The sequence below is a fragment of the Calliphora vicina genome, chromosome 5 (genome assembly GCF_958450345.1).
Source record: "Calliphora vicina chromosome 5, idCalVici1.1, whole genome shotgun sequence".
NCBI lineage: Eukaryota > Metazoa > Arthropoda > Insecta > Diptera > Calliphoridae > Calliphora > Calliphora vicina.
In genome coordinates, this window is record NC_088784.1 from 90828053 (window position 1) to 90850648 (window position 22596).

The 22596-nt window shown below is 30.9% G+C and overlaps 1 protein-coding gene across 5 annotated transcripts in view; it reads left to right on the forward strand.

Annotated features, from left to right (window-relative positions):
• The window catches only part of ITP (ion transport peptide), a 101412-nt gene that overhangs the window by 45486 nt on the left and 33330 nt on the right, over window positions 1-22596 (forward strand). Inside the window, exon 1 of one of the 5 annotated variants that reach the window (XM_065513262.1) lies at window positions 3329-3807. The exons of 2 other annotated variants lie outside the window; for them this stretch is intronic. In XM_065513262.1, coding sequence (XP_065369334.1) covers window positions 3781-3807 — 27 coding nt within the window. In that variant the 5' untranslated portion in view covers window positions 3329-3780. Of the gene's footprint in view, window positions 1-3328; window positions 3808-22596 lie in introns of those variants that run through there. 2 more of the 5 variants (XM_065513265.1, XM_065513261.1) reach the window with 2 other exon arrangements.

A 22596-nucleotide genomic window follows, 5' to 3' on the forward strand; every position in this document is an offset into this window, starting at 1 on the left:
AAAAAGTATCTTTTGTTCTGCGGCTCCTCATGTGACCCTAGCTTTAACTTTGATTTAATTGCTCGTCTTTTTCCCCAAAAAATAATGCTTAATGAGCACACGAAATTCACTTTTTTTCCAATTTATCCTCATGTCACCCGGTAGTCTGGCTGTCATGAAATTCACTTTTTTTCATTATCTCCTCATGTCATCCGGTAGTCTGCTATCAATGGCTGTCAAACACAAACTAAATGAAGCAGCTTGTTCAAATGTTGACAGAATCAACTGACAGATGCTTGTAGACAGGAGAGACGGGAAATTCAAAAAGTCACAGACTTATTGACCCGTCCTCGTGTTTGCCTTCGATTCGCATCGAATTCAAATATAACCGTTGTATTTGACAACATAAATATTAGTAATCTCATCAAACGAGTTCAAGATCAATTCAGGGGTACCGAACGTATCCGTCCTTTCTCCTATTCCTTTGAAAAGAATATCGATGCCATTATGTATGGAATATAATTATGTGCAAACGTAATATCCTATTTTCCATGATTCTGGCGCTGGGTAGAATTTAAGGGCCTCTGTGGTTTGTGGCTTATTTGCATAGACCTGGGACTTAAGAAAACCCTACAAGCAAAAGTCTAGTCAATCGCACTAGCGGTGGCTAGTCACATCACCGCCAGGTTAGATGACCATGCCCCCAAATTGCTTTTGCGGAATGTCCAAGGTGGCAAGAGCTGTATATCACATAGCGCCGTCCTGTTAAAAACAGGTCAGGCCAAAAGAAATTGGTGATGTCCTGGCCAAAATCGTCCTCAAAGTAATATGGACCGATAACGCCACCGGCCCAAAATCCACACCAAACAAAGATTTCTTCGGATGCATTGGATGCTCTTGGATCTCATGTGGATTGGTATCGTCCCAAATTATACAATTTTGTTAGTTGACGTACCCATTCATTCGGAAATGGGACTCGCCGTAAAATGGGCGAAGTTCGCGGAACGTTTAAACAGAACACTCATTTTGATAAAACAATTTTATGATTTGCACGTGTTGTTTAACGCTTTATTCATCCATGGTGCTTTGGCAAAACAAACTGAATAAATGACAGTCAATTCGACGGATGTAGCTTCAACAATATGGCCGCTACCAACTGTCAAAGTGTGGAAGTCCCTAGTGGAAGACCCCTTACATAATTATTTTTAAATAGTTGGGAATGCGGGATTTTTTCAAATTTTTAGCTTTTATTTTGAAACATTTGTACAATATAAATTTATTCTGGCTACATGTGGATTCCGAGTCAAAAGAACTGCTCATCTTTTGAGGCCAAGAACGAATCAAGCCACTATCGGATACTCTGTTCCAAAGTGAAGCGTATCCCAGAGAGATGGGGCATGGCTACTTCATTCTAAATAGTTTTTAACATGTATTGCAATATGTGGTCGAGTGTTGTCTTGATGGAATATTACAGTTTCATGTCGGGGCGTTTTTCGGCCAATGCCCCTTCAAACGAATCAATTGTGTGCGGTACAGGTTCCCTGTGATGGTGTGGTTAGAGAGCTCATTATAGACGCTTTTGCTCCCACCAAATAGAGAGAATTACCTTAGCGCCGTGGATATTTGGCATTGGTGTCGATTCGGCTGATTGGCCGGGCTTCACATCTTTTGAGGCCAAGAGCGAATCAAGCCAATATCGGATACTCTGCTCCAAAGTGAAGCGTATCCCAGAAATAGCGTTCTGTATCGATCGAACTCGCTTCAAACGAATCAGTTACGTTCGATACAGGTTACCTGTGATGGTCTGGTCAGATTTCAGCAGCTAATAATAGGTATGACCCTTTTGGCCTAACCAAATACAGGGCATTACCTTAGCGCCATGGATATTTTGCTGTGGTGTCGATTCGTCTGGTTGGCCGGACTTCACATACGATTACGATTATCGTAATGGATCTATTTTTCATCACAAGTAATGATTCGGTGCAAAAATTATTTTCTTTTACAGCGTTCAAACAATCGTCTTTAAAGGTCTCTCGGCTTCAATTCGTATGGTATCCAATTTTCCTGCTTTTGGATGAATCCTGCTGCTCGCAAACGTTTGCTGCTTGAGTTTTACAAACATTTTCATGGAGAAATACCTCCAATTCTTGTCTTTTGTGTCGAAATCACCACTTCAGAACCGCACAAGCCATCTCTAGCACGTTGAAACCGATGGACCACATTCACTTGAAGATGTAAAGCAAAACTTCCCGCATATGACGCTTGGCACAAAATTCTGCATTTTCGAAGCAAAAAAACTTTGTTGTTTACATTATAATTTTCAATAACTAAGAGAGAATAAATGACAGATATAGAACCATCAAAATGACATATAACTTATTAAAAACAAAAATCGCGTTCAAAAGATGCACCATCCATTAAGAATTGATAACTTTGTCAATAAATTTACTTAAATTCATTTGGATTTTTGTATAGTTTACACAAATAATAGTTAAATTTGAATTAATTACTTCTTTGATAACTCTGGCTTTATAAAAAAAATATTAACCAAAAAATCTTTGTTGTGGCATCTACCACCAACTAACTACCTGTTATATGTTGACACATTTTACCACAGTGTTGCTTCTTCTTTGGCATTTTCTTTCAAATTCTACCTTTTTGTGTTGTGTTTTTTTTTTTTGGATTCTTTTGAAAAAGGTTCTGTTGGTTCGTGTTAATAAAAGATGATGTCATAATTGATTTTCAAATATAAATATTTACGCTTCAAAAAACAAAACAAAAAAAACCTAAATGCATTATTTCATTTCAAACTGTTTTCGGATTAATAGATTTTACAAGACATTTTTAGTGTAAATACTTGTACTACTTTGAGTTTTTCTTAATAAATTCCAACAGGAAATATAATTTATAAACACTTCCGATACCATAAAATAATAATAAAAACAAAAAAAAACAATCATAATAAAATGGCAACTAAATTCAATAATAAAAACAAAACCGGCTAAAATAGTTTTTAAAATTGATGCCAAGAAATAAATAAATAAACAAAATCTACAACATTTACTATTTGTTTATGTTAACAATAGATATTTTACAATAATAATATAATAATAATAAATACTACACATTTCAATAATAATTCTATTAATTGTTATATATATTTTTATAATTTTAGCTATAAATCTATCTGACAACTAAATAAATTTGCTTATAGAATACCAAAATATTTATATCTACATATTTCTAAACAAGAAAAAAACCGCAAAAAAAATTCCAAATTACGCATTTTATTTAAAACGTAACTGATTAAGTGTTTTTTTTCTCTGAGTGTGTGTTTCAAAAAAGTTAATTAAAAAAAAAAAAATAAGAAAAAACGAATCGAATGCAAGTTATCAAATGGAATAAATTAATATTAATGTTTCAATTAATGATCATCATGATGATAAAATAAAGCATTTAAATGAAACAATAAATCAATTGCATTGTTTAGAATTTATTTAAACACTTATAAACAAATGAAACAATAAATAAATAGAAATACTCGCAATACTACAATATAATAATTTAAATATAAAAAAAAGAAAAGTGTAACAATTTATCAAACACTGAAAGAATAAAGTGCAAAGTTTTTATTGCAATTTTTTTAAATCATCATAATCAAACTTAGAAGAAGAAGGCGATAGTTTTGAAAAAGCTCAGCCACTCTGCTTTACCCAGAAGTACTTAATTTTTGCAATTCAATTTACTTAATTACAACTCTAAACTCAAAAATTTACTTAATTTTTTGATCTTCTGAAATATATGCCCAACAAAAATTATTTTGTAAATGTAAGTAGTTAATAAAAAATATAATATTATATTAAAGTTTTATAAATTTAATAAAAAAACAGCTTGATTTAATTAAAATTGAAATATATTAAAATGATTTCAACATCCAGTCTATCATTACGTAAAACGATAACCAGATGTTGAGAAAATTAGTCTATTAAAAATTAGAATTTAAAATCCATGAGAGGTTTTCGGCTACATTTATTTATATGAAAGCTGGGCTAATTAAGATGCACTCCTCAATGTAATCCGTAATTTAAGTTTAATAAAAACCATATAAATCGCTTATATATTGGGTGTATGTATGACTTAAAAATGCGGGATTTTTTCAAAATGTTTAGCTTTTATTTTGAAACATTTGTACAATATAAATTTATTCAAAGTATTAGCCATAGTTAGCTTGGACCTTTTCCCATAATTCTAGCAACATATGGATTCCGCTCCAAAAGAACTGCTCATCTTTTGAGGCCATGAACGAGTTAAGCCAATTTCAGATACTCTATTCCAAAGTGAAGCGTATAGAGTTCTACATCAATCGAAACAAATAGTATTCGGAAGGGGCAAGGTCTGCACTATAAGGCGGTTGAGGCAAAACTTCCCAACCATTTATTTCTAAATAGTTTTTAACAGGTACTGCTACATGTTGCCTAGCGTTGTCATGATTCAATATTACGGTTTCATGTCGGGCCGTGTATTCTGGGAATTTTTCGGCCAATGTTCGCTTCAGATGCCTTCGGTATAGGTTTCCTGTGATGGTCTGGTCAGATTTAAGCAGCTCATAATAGATAGGACCTTTTTGCTCTCACCAAATACAGAAAATTACCTTAGCGCCATGGATATTAAGCTTTCGTGTCGATTCGGCTGGTTGGCCGGGCTTCACATCTTTTGAGACCAAGAACGAATCAAGCCAATATCGGATACTCTGATCCAAAGTGAAGCGTATCCAAGAGATATCGTTCAGCATCGATCGAAACAAATAGTATTCGGATGGAACACTTCATTCTGAATAGATTTCAACAGGTTGCCGAGCGTTGTCATGATGGAATATTACGGTTTCATGTGTAGTCGCATATTCTGGGAGTTTTTCGGCCAATGCTTGCTTCAAACGATTCAATTGACTTCAGTACATGTTCCATTTGATGGTGTGCCTAGATGTTAGCAACATTTGATGGCTTTGATGTAGATTCGGCTGTTTGTCCGGGCTTCACAATCTTTTGAGACCAAGAAAGAATCACTGTTCCAAAGTGAAGCGTATCCCAGAGAAAGCGTTCTGCATCGATCGAAACAAATAGTATTCGAACGGGACATGGTCTGGACGAGATTTCAGCAGCTCATAATAGATAGGACCCTTTTGGTTCCACCAAATACAGAGCATTACCTTAGAGCCATGGATATTTGGCTTTGTTGTCCATTCGGCTGGGTGGCCGGGCTTCGGGTTATTGTATTGGATCCATTTTTCACCATTTATAGCGTTCAAGCATCATTTGGGACATGATAAATCGTCGTTCAAGGTCTCTCGGCTTCAATTCGTATGCTACTCAATTTCCCTGCTTTTGGATGACTCCTGCTGCCCGAAGTTTTGAAATTGCTGCTTGAGTAGCTCCCAATAATTTTGCAAGCTCTTCTAGAGTCTCAAATTCTTGGTATTCAAACGTTTTTGGCTGGCCTGGGTGATCTTTGTCTTCCGTGTCAAAATCATCACTTCTGAACCGAACAAACCATCTCTCGCACTTGGAAACCGATGAAACACATTGACCATAAGCTTCGGTAAGCAATCGGTGTACTTCCGTTGCACTTGTTTCCAAATTAAATAAGCAAATCAAAACTTCCCGCATATGACGCTTTGTTTGCAAAAAATTCGACATTTTCGACATGTAAAAAACTTTGTTATTTACACTAAAGTGAGAATAAATGACAGCTATGTACTCTTCAAAATGACATATAAGTTATTAAAAACAAAAACCGCGTTCAAAAGCTACGACATGTATTGTAAATACGGCATTTTTTTTAAAAAAAATGTCCATTGTATTGTCACTCACTGTATGTAGTATATATTGTTGCCACTCAAAAATGTTTGGTTTATTTTTAATCTAATAGACTAATGATAGAAAAATGCAACATTTTTAGTTAAAGTAAAAAAAAAATTAAATATAAAAAAAAACCAAAGCAATTAAATTTGTACCGAGCTATTTTGAATACTGTCTGCATTAGGAAAAATTGTTTATTTTTAATTAAACAAATTTTCAAATGCATAATACAATATATAAAATTAAAAAATTAGCAATATAGAAAACTATTTAATGGCTGCTATTCTGGAACATTTATAAACAATTTTGAGTCATAAAGTTGGTATTTGCTGATTTTGCAAATTTCATTTTCCCCATATTGAAAATATAAAAATTTCATTAAACAATGAATAAATATTTTGCCTTCAAATATGTCTGAAAAACTTATCTAGCCATAATTATGTTAATGAACTTGAATAAGTAAGTAAATGTACATTATAGATAATTATTTTGTGGGCTTTTTTTTGTGTGCCTGCCAAACAAAAATTAAATACATATTTTAGTAGCTTTAAATTTAGTTAAAAGAATTTTTACGTTTTTTTTTTTAATATTTTGGTTTGGCGGGAAAATGCACACAATTAAAATGTGGCTGGATACAACTGGAGCGTTAACAGTGGCAGATCAAACAAACCAGCAAACCAACAGACATTCAGACTATGTAGACAGACTTGTGTTTAAAGTTAAAAAAAAATAAAAAATGTTTCCATATGGATGATTCTTGAAATGCGTAGCGTATCGTATACAGCTGAAAGATACACTAGTATCTGTATCTGAAATACATTCATAAAAAGAAATACAATTTTCATTCAACAGTATTGAAATATTTAAGTTAATTTAAAATGTACTCGTTCATACACTCTTGATTTGAAAGGCTGTACATGTGAATAATACGTTTAAAATATCCCAGCAGTTAAGAAAGTAGTCAGTGTATTCCTTATAGATAGTAATTATCACTAATGTCTGACCACTAGGCTGACTCCAATTTATATATTTTGTGTAATTTGATAACTAAATGCTATTTGTTGGGCAGAGAGGATTCAATTGGTTACTTTATATATCCCAGGTAATCTAGCCTGAAGTCAATTGTCACTTAAGAGTCTCTAAGTAATCTATAGGGTGGTCACTTTAAACGCTTCTTTTGTACTGCACTTTATATACCCTTCACCATGAGTGGCAAGGGTATATATAAGTTTGTCATTCCGTTTGTAATTTCTACATTTTTCATTTGCGACCCCACAAAGTATATACCTATATTCTGGATCGTTATAGATAGCGGAGTCGATATAGCCATGTCGGTCAGTCCACCTGTGTGTTGAAATCAACTTTCCGAAGCCCCCAAATGAATTACATACACGATTCATACATCAATATCTCCGATCAATATTTAAAATCGAGAAAATCGGTCCACAAATGGCTGAGATATAAGGTAAAAACCAGCACCACCTCGATTTTTGACCCATATCTCGAGAAGTTTGCTATTTAAAATCAGCAAAATCGGTCAACAAATGGCTGAGATATGAGGAAAAAACCGGGACAACCTCGATTACTAAGACATTAATATAGACAATATGGATATCTAATGATAGATATTTCAAAGACCTGTGCAACGACGTATATAAGACCATAAGTTGGACCTACAATGAGTAAAAATCGGAAAAAATATTTTTTAACCCGAATTTTTTTTTTTCACCAAAAATTTTTATTAAAAAAAAATTTAAAAACTAAAAAAATTTTTGTTTTCAAAATTAAAAAAAAAAAAACTGGAAAAAATTTTGTTTACCTAAAAATATTTTAAATTTTTATTTTAAAGTATAATTTGGTGAAGGGTATATAAGATTTGTTTACTTCGTACAAACTAGTTTTACACAAATTATGTCGATTATTCTCATACAGTTTATTTTCTTTCTATTCTGACATTCCATGTAATCTAGCGTGAAGTCAATTGTCTCTAAGTAATCTAGAGTGTAGCAGCGTCTTTTAACTTTTATTTTGTACTGGACTTTAAAAAACAGTTATTTTACCCACCAGAAGTAATCTATTGGGAAGTTGTAGGAGGAAGGTGTCTTTACTAGCAATCGGTTATTGGTTATCGGTTATTTGAGCTTAGCAACCGCACATGTTAAAATAATATGTAAAATAGTTATGTAGCTGATCAAGTAACTAATGTGTTGTCTACTTTGGACCAGCTATCAAAGTAGCTAGTTATGTAACTAGTTGTCACCCTAAATGTTGATTAAAATCACTAGTTCGTTACAGTCTCCTAGAACTGCTGGGATATTGTCAGTTAGTAAGTGAGTGAGTGAGTAAGCGTAATAGCATTTTCCAAACAAAATAAATAATATTTAAAAATGTATCTGCTAGATAAATGTACTCACTCGTACTCGTACTGCATATTTTATAATTGCAATTTTCACTTATGGTCTCATCGAAGAAATTCTTTCAGTCAAACAAACATTCATTAAGTTTTTATTATGTGTTAAAATTGTATATGCGTTTAGTCAGTTGATTGTGTATTTTCAAAATCCATCTACATCTGCGCAATACAAGTTTCAAAAGTGACAGTAATACAGACATTTAACAAAAAAACAGTTTTTTCTTTAAATCAATAAATGTTTTTTTTTTTTGCTGTTGTCGTTATTAATGCTCGTTTATTAATTTCAAACATCAATTTAAATTGTTAACTTTTTGATTTATCAATTTGCAAAAATTGCTTGGTTACTGTTTTAGTACTTGAGCGAGAATTGTTATGTATTTTTGTTGAAGGAGAAGAGCAGGCATCTAATATGAATATTTTATGAAAATTTAAATTTTAATAAACATATTCTTTCATTCTGATCATTCGTTTAGGAGTTTAAGAAAATTAAATAAATTAGATCAGGTGCCTAACAAACGCATTGTTATCGAACCATAATTTCGAAATGCCTATTTAACAATCTTTAGTGTGATTTTTATACCATTCACCTTCGTGAGAAGGGTATATATAAGTTTGTCATTCCGTTTGTAATTTCCACAATATAATTTTGCGATCCTATAAAGTATATATATTCTGGATCATTATAGATAGCGGAGTCGATTAAGCCATGTCCGTCTGTCTGTCTGGCTGTTGAAATAAACTTTCCGAAGCCCCCAAATAAATCGGTCCACAAATGGCTGAGATATAAGGAAAAACCCAGGACAACCTCGATTTTTTACCTATATCTGGATTACTAAGTCATTAATATAGACAATATGGATATCTAATGATAGATATTTCAAATACCTTTGCAACGACGTATATAGACCTACAATGGGTCAAAATCGGAAAAAATATTTTTTAACCCGAATTTTTTTTTACCAAAAATTTTTTTCCGCTAAACATTTTTCGGCCAATGTTCGCTTCAAACGAATCAGTTGCCTTCGGTACAGGTTCCCTGAGATGGTCTGGTCAGATTTCAGCAGCTCATAGTAGATAGGACCATTTTGCTCCCACTAAATACTGAGAATTACCTTAGCGCCATGGATATTTGGCTTTGGTGTCGATTCGACTGGATGATCGAGATTCACATATGATCTCTTACGCTTCGGGTTATCGTAATGTAATTATTCGGTACAAAAATGATTTTCTTTTATAGCGTTCAAGCATCAATTCGTATGGTAGCAGATTTCCCAGCTTTTGAATGAATCCTGCTGCTCGCAAACGTTTTGAAATTGTTGCTTGAGTAGCTCCCAATGACTTTGCAAGCTCTTGTTGAGTTTTACAACAATCTTCATGGAGTAATGCCTGCAATTTTTGGTCTTCAAACTTTTTTGGCTGGCCTGGGCGATCTTTGTCTTCCGTGTCTAAATGGGATTTACGCAATATATTGTAAATCCCGCATTTTTAAGTCATACACCCAATATAATATAGAATATTAGTATTTCTTTAAGCTAAGAAACAAATAACTTTTTCCCTAATCCAACATTGGTGTCAAGCAACAAAAAAAAAACACCATCATCATCCATCGATCATAAAATGAACATAAGCGAAAGTAACGGTTAGTCAGATTCAATCCTAAGTATAAAATAACTTATGATGTTATTATTTTAAACAGATACATAGGCATTTGTAAGTGTATATAGCGATCTCACATAGATACACAGATCTGTAAAAGTGTACAACGCTATAATACTAGACATTTATAGTGCAAGTTATCATGCACTAAAATGCATAAAATTTATGTGCGAACAAATCGAGTTCATGGGCAAATACACAACACAAAACTATGAAAAAAAAATACTAAAATATAAAAAAACGCATAGTAGCAGATATTGGCCGGTTGGTCTAAGCAGTAAAGTATAAAAACAACAATAACAACAACTAAGAAAACAAGTCAACAAATACCAGCCCCCTTTTTTCCAGTGCTTTTCTGTTAAAGCTTGAAAAAGTAGCAAGCAGCAAGCAGTTGATTGTCGTCGTAATGTTTTTTTAAAAATGATCTATATTAATGTTATTGGTGTTCTTAAGACAATACGCTGCTCTTAAATATAGACAGACTCATTCACAGACTGACTTGCCTATAAAGCAAACAACAAAAAATAAAAATATATAAAATACTTTATCACATCAATTTAATCAAAACCAATTGAAAAAATTATACATTTTCAATGTGTAGCTTTTAAAATACGATCTCCTTTTTTATTTATTATATTGTTGGCTTTTTTACACCCTTTCCAAAATTACCTTAATATATATAGTGGTTTTGTTCATCTTTCAATTTTATAAGGTTTCAAACTTTCAATATTTTCGTTTAGTTTTTGGTGTTTTTTTTATTAAGAAATGACCCATTATAAATTATTGTTTTTAGACAATAGATAAGACTGTTTTATCTTGCGAAAGTTTTAAACTACTTAGTTTTTAAGTTTTTTTACTTGTCAGCAGTTTTCTAAATTTATTTATATCTTTGTATAAAAATCAAACCAATATTGATAGGTTAATTACAAATATTTTCAAACAAAACAAAAAAAAAATTTCCGCTTACCAACCAACCAGCATGACTGTTATAAATTGCAAGGAAAACCAGCAGATACACTTATCAGGAATCCAGCATTTATTTTGTTTTCAAAAATATTTGATAAATCACAGCACACCCACCTTATTATGGAAACGGTGTGTGTGTCATTTTTAGTATTTATTTATAAATAAACTAAATTGTTTTATTACTTTATGTCAATATATTTTTATTATAAATGAATTGCTATGATATGTTATGGAACAAATCATGATATTTATTATTATAACTATCGAGATATTTAACGGTCTTTTGCAATTAAAACGTTAAAATGACAAAAAAAACTTGAGTCTGTTTTTTGACAACTAAATATGTGAAAAGAGAGCTATTTTGTTTATCTGTTTATTTGATATTTCTCTCTACTTCCCTTCTATTGCTGTACACATGGATAAATACACATAGATCGGAAACTCTCCTGTCAAAGACCTAACTCAGTTGTGAGTTGAGAATGAATTAGGAAAAAAAAACTATAAAACAAAAACAATTTTTAATATACAATACAAGTTTGTCATTCCGTTTGTAATTTCCACAATATAATTTTCCGACCCTATAAAGTATATATATTCTGGATCCTTGTATATAGAGGAGTCGATTAAGCCATGTCCGTCTGTCTGTTGAAATCAAATTTCCGAAGCCCCAAAATTCATCAATATCTCCGGAATTCTTCCGGCTCGGTTGCTATTTAAAATCGATAAAATCGGTCCACAAATGGCTGAGATATAAGGAAAAAATCAGGACAACCTCGATATTTGATCTACATATATCTGAGTCATTAATATAAACAATGGGATATCTAATGATAGATATTTATTTCAAAGACATTTGCAAAGGCGTATATAAGACCATAGTAAGTTGGACCTACATGGGTCAAAATCGGAAAAAATATTTTTTAACCCGAATTTTTTTTCACCAAAAGTTTTTTTTCGCTTAATTTAAAAAAAAATTAAAAAAATGTTTATTTCAAAGACCCTTGCAACGGCGTATATAAAACCATAGTAAGTTGGACCTACAATGGATCAAAATCGGAAAACATATTTTTCGCTTAATTTTTAAAAAAAAATCAAAAAACAAAAAAAAATTAAAAATTTTAAAAAAATAGTTCGAAATTTTTTTTCCAAAAAATTAAAAAACAACTTTGGACAAAAAGTCATGTTTACCTAAAAATATTTAAAATTTTTATTTTGAAGTATAATTTGGTAAATATATCTCTCTTACTTCTTATATTTGAATTTTTGTCTAGTTTCCGCTCTATGTGTGTTTCTCTATGGCTCTAAACATAGACTACATATGGCTACGTAGCTACACGACTTCAAATGGTGTTTGCTGCATTTGCCCTGTAGTCAGCTGCTTAATTATACTGTAATTGACAGCAACATCGTAACCAGCTGACATTGACGTTTCAATACATATTGTTCATTGCCAAATAGGAATTTGCTTAATACTTTAAACACATAGACTACAGAAGTCTTAGGAACACAATCTGTCAAAATAAAAATTCACACGTTTATATAAAGACGATTATATTGACGAAAGCTACACGACCACCGTTGCCCGCTGTAGCCAACTTAAACTAATTTCTATTTTAGAAGGCAACAATAAGAAATATATTTCGAAACGTCAGACTTCAATGACAGTTGTTTACAATGTTGATGTAGTTTTAATTATATTTAAGAAGCTGACTACAGGCCAACTATTGCTACATACGGCATTTGTAGTCCTGTAGCTAAGTGGTCTGCTGTAGTCTATGTGTTTAAAGCATTCTTCGTATTTATTCTATATTGCCAGACTTTCAATAATTTCCATAATTATTAAAAATGGAGAATGATTTTTAAATTCATTCGAATTTGAAATGCTTTTGAGTTTAACTAAATATTTCCTTTTATGTTTTAAATAAACTAAAGTATGTATTAATGAAACGATCTGTGGGATAATCTTTCCAATCATTATTACTCTTAAATTGTTAACATTTCAAATCCATTTAACTAAATTCATGGGGTTTTTATCATCATTTTCATCTAGGGCATTTTAAATAAGTACCCTAACATTCAACATATCGTACAATGTCAAGACACTACCAAAGAAAAAATTAAACGTGTAATTCACCGTATTTGACCATGAGTATTACATCAGTTTTATTACCAAAATTTGCCTCTCTCTCGCTTTTATGTTGTCTTATTAAACTTAATGCCAATTAAATTGTTGGTAATTTTCTCTGTGCTAAAGAATTTATTTGCTGATGCAATACTTTGTATTATTATGTTCATGTTTCAATAATTCAACACATACAATTTTCTGTTGTGTTGTCTAAAACTGAAATGTATTGGAAACAACCGAAAGATTTTTTTAAACAAATTGGAATGATCGATCAAACTTAAACCTATGTATAGTTTTTACGGTTAATAACAAAAGTAAAATAAAGTATATTCATTAGGTTTTTAGCAAGAAACAGCTAAAATTAAATGTCAGTATCAAACCTTTTCAACTCAACAACCATAGTCGCTAAAATATGATTAACGAAATGGCTGTAATGATCGTTAACGCTATGCATTACAATAAACCGAAGCGTAAGAGATCGTATGTGAAGCCCGATCAGCCTGTCGAATCGACACCAAAGCTAAAAATTGTTGGGAGCAAAATAATCCTATCTATTGCCTCACCCACCTTATAGTCCGGACCTTGCCCCGTCCGATTACTATTTATTTCGATCGTTGCAGAACGCTCTCTTTGGGTAAGCTCCACTTTGCAACAGAGTTTCCGATATTGGCTCGATTCGTTCTTGGACTCAAAAGATGAATAAATTTATATTGTACAAATGTTACAAAATAAAAGCTAAAAAGCCCGCATTTTTAAGTCATACACCCAATAGAATTTTAACAATTTCCGAATAGGCTTGATTTTAATGCTGACAAAACTCGTTATTGTCGCATCTGTATTTACTTGTGGTATAAATATGAATAAATCAGCATATCTTCATGTTCTGGCCATCACAATTCCAAGTTTCAAAGTCCATTTTCCTCATAAAATCAAATAAAAATATTGTTTAGACGTTTACGGAAATATTTAACTTTATTACCCCGCATAAAAATGGTACCTTAATTTCCCAGAAATTTTTGTGAAAATTCCTAATTAATTGCATATTTTTTTTTTAGAAATTCTTGTTAAACAATTTCACTTTTTTTTTTGTTAATTAAATATATATTTGCTCAACCAAAAAAAAAAAGAGATATGCTGGCTACCACCAGCAGCATGTTAAAAAAAATGAAGCGGATGTGAATCATTTTAATGAAAATTGTTGAAAACTTGATGTCTGTACAACATTTTTCATTAGTTTTTTTTATGGATATCAAATCAGCCATAAAAATAAAAGCAATTTTATTTGCCATTATATAGAATTTATTAACCCCAAATATTTCATTTTATAGTGAATTATTTAAAACAAATGTATGGATATATAATAATAATTTGTATTATAGCAGATATTTTTGAAATGAATTTCAAACTATTTAAAAATAGAAATAATATTCACTTGCATTTTTTTTTCTGTACATGGAACATTTTATTTATTTCAACACAATCGAAATAAAATCTAAAGAGAATAAATATTTAAATAAATTAAACTTAAAACTTAATGTTACCATTAAACCAGACTAAGTACTTATAAAGCGAAATAATTAACAACATCTTAATATAATTATAATTCATGTTATTTTATGGTCTGAGAAACCAAAAAGCCATTTAATAAAGTATGATTTTATTTAAAGTGTCCTACTCCCCCTCCCCCCATTAATAAAAAAATTCTTTATAATGTTTGGTGTTTATATAATAATTAAGACAACCAGTTGTTTTAGTGACAGGCCCCTTTTTTTGTGTGTGACTGTTGATTTAAGTTGCAATAAATTTTAAACCCCCCTGGGGTTTCATAATTTTATTTGAAATGTTTAAATGTTTTTTTTTTCTGTTTTTATCTTTATGAGCAAATTATTTTTTATATATAAAACAATAATAATAAAAAAAACCAAACAAAAAATATGAAAAATTATGTCATATAGTTATTGCAAAATAATTATAAAAACTATTAAACTTGCCATAAACAGCTAATAAAAGCAAAATTGTTTTCTATAGCAAAGTGTAGAGACAAAAGAGATAACTTTATAATGATATTACTATATAAAGAAATTATATTATTAGAATACTGTTTATTGAAACACTAAAAATAAAAATAAAAGTGTTGTGCAACTGATTTAGCATTTGTCAGCTGTCACTTCTGACGCAGACCAAAAATAACTCGTCCCCAAATCCAAATGTTAGAAATAACCACTTATTTTTGTAGTTGCAAAAAATAAATCCATTAACAATTCTCGGGAATTGGAAAAGTCCAAGAACTCAGGAACCCTAGCTTAAGCCCTAAACATCAAGGCAGTTCCGGGAGAGTCAGGCCATAGTTAGTGTTGGCTTTATGTTAATTTCAACGTAAAATCATTTTCTTTTGGTGTTATATTACTATTGTTAACCCCCTGTCTATATTTGACAAATATTTATCATAACAATTAAAGACATTTTGTTGTCAAGACAATGCTGTCTGATAGTGCATTTACACCGACGCGAAATCTAGTGGATTTTTCCGCACTTTTTATATTATTTTTATACCCTTCACCTTCGTGAGAAGGGTATATATAAGTTTGTGATTCCGTTTGTAATTTCTACATTTCCGACCCTATAAAGTATATATATTCTGGATCCTTATAAATAGCGGAGTCGCTAAGCCATGTCCGTCTGTCTGTCCGTCTGTCTGTTGAAATCAATTTTCTGAAGACCCCAGATATCTTCGGGATCCAAATCTTCAATAATTCTGTCAGACACGCTTTCGAGAAGTTTGCTTTTTAAAATCAGCAAAATCGGTCAATAAATAACGAAGATATCAAAAAACCGGGACAACCTCGATTTTTTACCTATTTTTGATCTATATCTGGATTACTAAGTCATTAATATAGACAATATGGATATCTAATGATAGATATTTCAAAGTCCATTGCAACGATGTAGATAAGGCTATAGTAAGTTGGACCTACAATGGGTCAAAATCGGGAAAAATATTTTTTAACCCGAATTTTTTTTTCATCAAAAATTTTTTTTTGTCATAAATTTTTTTCCAAAAAAAAAAATTTTAAAAATTTTTTTAAAAAAATTTGTAAAAAACTTTTTTTAAAAAAAGTTAAAAAAAACTATTTCAAAAACAAAAAAAAAATTTTGAAAAACAATTAAAAAAGAAATAAAATTTTGTTTACCTAAAAAATTTATTTTAAAGTATAATTTGGTGAAGGGTATATAAGATTCGGCACAGCCGAATATAGCTCTCTTACTTGTTTTTATCTGTATCTGTCAAATTTTACTTGTACAGTGCTGTATTTTTTAGTCCCTTATTAAGAACTTCACGGTTGCATCACTTGGTACTGAGTAGATTTGAGGAGATTTCCCCAAATTCTAGTCACGAAGTAGATTTAATTTTTTATGGGAAATCTCGTCAAAATAACTATGTTTCGCTTCGGTGTAAATGCACTATGAGCAAAAGCACTAACAATTTTGTTATAGCGAAGCAATAATACTAATAAATGGAGACTATACCTAATAATTTTTTATCTTGACAACCATTTTGCCGTTTATCATGATAAAAATTTATCATGTATAGACAGGGAGGGTAAATGTTTGAATTTTGTATAATGTTATTCAAGTGTTTAACATTTTACAAGGATTTGTTGACTTGTTAATATATATGACCCTATAATTCAATTAACAGCAACTAATTAAAAACTAAAAGGCTGATGAACTGAAAATATAAAAAAAAAATGTAAACATTTTAAGTGAATTGAAAATAATGAAAGGAAACAATTGAATTAATATTTTTGCCTGGCACACATTACAATCTTCAAAGTCAATTGCATTAAATTGAAAATGAAAATTGATATCAAAAGAAATCTAGCAATTGTTTTCATAACACCACAACATTAATGCCACTCTAAATCTTTTTAAATTGAAATTACATATTCAATATTAACTAAATCTATTAGTTTTCTAATATATATTGATTAACAGCAAATAAGCCTTATAGTAATAGCCTAGTTGTTGTTGTTGTTGTAGCAGCAGTGTTTGCTGAGTTGACAGCCCTTGGCCGAGTGAACTCGGGTCATTCCGGTGCGTAGAACCGGCTGTCGTGGGAATGTATAGCCTAGTCGTCCCTTTTGCATTAAATTTAAAAATGACTTAACTTCTAAATTGCATCTCTGCTGTTATCGATAACAGTATTATTAATTATATAACCTTGTGTTGGTAATGGCAGGATTGCCCTTAAACAAATTGAGGTCTGCAGTTTGATGATTTCTTCTTCATTATTATTATTTTGTTCAATTAAACATTAAAAAAAGAAATCTTCAAAACGTTTTTCAATTTCAATCGATATCAATTAAACATCTTGTTTGTTGTTACTTTTCTTTTGTATTTCTTCTTTTTTTTTTTGCTGTCAGTTTTTGAAACTGTTTAAACATCGCAAAAATTGGCAGTGTTGCATTTTAGCTGTACTTCAAGGTCAAATTTGAGGATCAATTTATACAGACAAATATACAATACATATTATATATTTAGTATTTTGCTTGTTTTTTTTAGTGAATGAGTGAATGTAAATTTAACAACATCTGGTCTATATATGAATAGATAAATGTGGATATTTTTTTTTTAAATAATATAGAATTTTCTTAAAACTTTATTTTGTAGAAATATTAAAAAAAAAAAATAAAAGAAAACAAAAAAAAACACTTTTAATTTATTCAACCAGCTAAATGCATTTATACTCAGAGATCTATGAATGACTGAGATTTCCATTCAAAAGTGCTCATGAGCACAAATGGCTTATGTCTATATGGGTCTATATTAATGGCACAGGAACAGATTGTTGGCATAAAAATGTCAGCACCTTTTTATTTCTTTTAATTGTACAATAAAGATTACTCTTTAGATGTTGACTGTTTAATAAAATAGAACCAACATGATCAAGGCACATACATTATATTGTATATTTTAAAAATCAAAAACAAAATAATTAGAAATTTTAAATGCGTAAAATATTGAATTAATAACTACGTAACTAGTAACTGGTGTAATAAAACTAGAAGGCTAGAAACTTTTTAAAGTTTCAAAGTATTTTTATAAAGGGGCTTTTTAAACACCAGTTTAAAAAGCCCCTTTTAAACTGGTGTAAAATACCCAGCACATAAATTTACCTAAAAGGTAACTTGACATTAATTTCAAATCAATATCTACTAGAAAAAATAACCAAATATTATTACTCCATAAGAAAATCAGCTCTATATATATTTATTGAAATTACGGGCATTAGACGATCACATTTAACGACTCACTTTTGGTACAGTGTATTTTTACATTGTAAAACTACTCCAAGACAATTGCTCCCCGTGATGATATCAATAATCTAACATTGGAAATTAGTCCTCGACCTTTAGCCTCAGGTCAAATGAAATTGGTCTTGGTTGCTATTGCCCCGCTAAATATAATTTTATTTCTAAAATACCCTACTTCTCAAATACAATTTGCCAAAGATCATTAAAAACTGATCGTGAGAGAAATGTAAGACGGCAGAAGAGAGAGAGAGACTGGATCCCAAGTACACAAATAAGAAAGTCAAGTTTGGCTATGACTGGAATCGAATACAGAACCATTCCGAACGATGTTATGTATCCATACGCTGAGAAAAATATGTCCCTAGTGTAGACCCCAATACGAAAATGACTCCAAACACAACTCTATGAGCTACGTGTTTTGAAGTGACCTGCCCAATCGTCAGATCTATGTGAAAGTGTGGATAACAAAATAGGGAATAGATAGGACTCTTTTGCTCCCACCAAATACAGAGAATTACCTTAGCGCCATGGATCGATTTGGCAGGTTGATCGGGCTACGATGTCTTACGCTTCGTGTTATCTTAATGGATCCATTTTTCATCGCAAGTAATGATTCGGCGCAAGAATAATTTACTTTCAAGCAGCATTTCAGAAATACAAAATCTTCTTTAACCCTTAAATGCATGATTTTTACTTTTATTTTTCTATAAAGTATCAAATATTTAGTTGATTTTTATTTATTTTTAGTTTGATTTAGAATTTCGTTAGCTGAAACTTTTCGTACTCCATTATATTTTTCTGAATTAGAATCTGAATTAGTATCAAGCTTGTATTCGTCTAAAATTAAGTGGAACTGGAATGTAGACAATTGGCAACAATATGCATTAAAGGGTTAAAGGTCTGTCGGTTTCAATTCGTATAGTACCCAATTTCCCTGTTTTGCATGAATCCTGCTACTCGCAAAGGTTTTGAATTTGTTGTTTGAGTAGCTCCCATTGATTATGCAAGCTCTTGTTGAGTTCTACATGAATCTTCTTGGTGTAATGCCTACAATTCTTGGTCTTTAAACATTTTTAACTGGCCTGGGCAATCTTTGTCTTCCATGTCAAAATCACCACTTCTGAACAGCACAAACCATCTCTCGCACATTATAACCGATCAAACACAATCACCATAAGTTTGGGTGAGCAATCTGTGTGCTTCAACGGCACATTTTTATACCTTTCATCATGAGTGACAAGGGTACGTGAAAGTTTGTTATTCCGTTTGTAATTCTGGATCGTTAGGTAGCGACGTCGATATAGCCATGTCCGTCAGTCCGTCTGTATGTAGCCCCGTAGCCCCCAAATAACTTACAAACATGATTGATACATCAATATATCGGTAATTCTCCTGGCTCGGTTGCTATTTAAAATCGAGAATCGGGCCACAAATGGCTACGGATATAAGAAAAAAAAACCGGGACAACCTCGATTGTTTGCATATTTTTGATCTACATATATCTGGATAATTAAGTCATTAATATAGACAAAATGGATATTTAATGATAGATATTTCAATGTCCATTCCAACGATGTATATAAGCCTATAGTAATTTGGACCTACGATGGGTCAAAATCAGGAAAAGTATTTTTAACACGAATTTTTTTTTCACCGAAAAAAATTTTTGGCACAAATTTTTTTTTTATTGAAATTTAAAAACTGAAAAAAAATTTCAAAAAAAATTTATTTTTTAAATTTAAAAAAAAAAAATTTAATTTTATTTACCTCAAATATTTTAAAGTATAATTTGGTGAAGAATATATAAGATTTAGCACAGCCGAATATAGCTCTCTTACTTGTTCATATTAAAGAAATAAAGCAAAACTTCCCGCATATGACGCTTTTTTGACACAAAATTCGATATTTATGAAGCGAAAAAAAAGTTAGTAGTAGCAAAAATACAAATGTAAAATCGTTGATTGACAAATTTCAATATTGAGACTAAGACCCCTTTCACACTAGGCAATTTAGTTGCGCAAGTCTCTTGCCCAACAACAAAACAGTATGCAAAATTTGATTCTCCTTAACCCGACATTACCTCTGGCATCTACAAACACAAGAGACTTGCGCAACTAAATTGCCTAGTGTGAAAGGGGTCTTATGGTTGTTTATAATAATAGCTTTAGACTAAACTGTTAATAAGGATATTATAATTTATTTGAAAAATCTCCAAAATTTCCAATATTTTGCTATTTTAATGATTCATATTTAAAGAGTTTTGTTGCAAAATATTTCGCTTTTTATAAATCATTGCAATCCTTTAAAGCCTTGTTTATAGTGAATGTTAAAGACAATATGGGCTTTACTAAACATACTCTATGAGATATTTTTAACTTGGTCTGTTTTTATTTTTTTGCGGCGATTAGTTTACCACCATGAAGTAGGTAATTGACAAACTTACAACAACGCAAAACTATAGATCTTACAAATCAAGTTTTAAGCTCACCTTGCCGCTCGGTTAAATTAAATTGCATTACGTATGAACATCATACTACAACTACTTACTTACTTATATAGATAGAGAGGTATAGTAGGTATAGTATAGTTACTATAGCTAATGTTTTAGCTTTTCTTGTTGCTTTTTGTTGTTAATAATATAGTAATGCAGGCTATAAGCAACTTTAGGCACAACATCTACAAAAAATCTACGTCCCACCATATGTGGGGTTTTTAAAAGCCGGCAACAGAAACAATCTCTTACTTAGCAAAAGCCACTGCTAAAAAAAACGCACATTGACAGGCTTAAAAATCACAAAAATGTTGATGTATGAGCGAATATTTTATATCAACGCATAATACTTTTTTTTTCTTCCAACATTAAACACACCCAACTTTTATAAATATAATATAATATAAAAAATACACAAGTATATTTTTACAAAAATGACTTGGAGGTTTTGGCTTTGGCGGCAAAAAAAAATCTTATATTTCGAAAAAATAAAATGTACAAAAATTGTAGCTAAAAGCTCAACATGATCTGTTTAATAAATTCATTATACATTCCTGCAACGTTTTTTTTTATAATAATTTATAAATACTCGTATGTAGACATACATGAATTTTTTAAAAGAAATATTTATATATTATATATTGTATTAACAAGTAAGAAAAAAAAAACTAAATTGCCAGTTATTTAACTGCTAAAGAGAAAAAAAAGAATCACGCAACACCAAGAAATTATACTTTGATTTAACTAACGTTTTATGTGTGATGTATGTTTGACATGATCAACGTCACGTTTACATTAATTTACCACAAATTTTTTCTTTTATTATTCATACATACAAAAAAATAAATATTGTAAAATATTCCCTCATATATTTATAATATCTTAGCATAAAATAATAATATCAATTATTTATATATTATTATTCGTATTACGTATACGTTTAGGGTTGTAGTAAATACTGGTATTCGAACTTTAATAAATAGGGAAACTTCCTATATATTGATATAACTATTGACCCCTAACTGTGAAAATATCTTAACCTACAATATATTCGATTTTAAATCGATTTTAATGCTGGATTGAAGCAAAAATTGGCACTCAAAACAATGATAAAAAGCAAAAAACTTTAAATTTAAAATACGGGTTTAAATTTTTAATTAAATTATTTATTTTATTATTCGGGGTTGTCATAGAATCCAATCATTGTCGGAATCGGTTTTGAAAACGATAAATAAGATACATTTGACTTATGTAATACAATGTAATTTTTTGTTTAATTGGTAAAGAATTTAGATCGATTATAAAACCGATAACTTACTTATTTGGAAAAAAATAAAAGGATAACGAGACCAAAAAAGCGTCATAAAATACCTGAAAAGCGTAAAATGGCAACACTGATAGAGAAATATACATAAAGCAGAAGTAGAGAGAAATATCAATAGCAAGAGAGTTTAAGAAAATTACTCAACCGCAGTTTTTCAATAATCCAAAATTGGAAATTAGTTCTTGAACTGCTAGGCGGAGAGTGAATAAGGCTGGTCTTAGTTGCTTTCACCTCTTATTTCTAAAAAAAAAACAGTAGATCGTATACAATTTGCCAAAGAACATTTAAAATGGGCGAGACAAAAATAAAATACAGGGCGGTTACTATGTAACTCAATCCGAAAACGAAAATGTTCGAAAATGTGAGCTAAATACATTGTAACTAATTCGAAAAGATTTCCTTTCGAATCGAATTAGGGAGTAACTCCCCAGTTCTCTTTTCGTATGAATCCAATAAATTGAAGAGGCAGTAA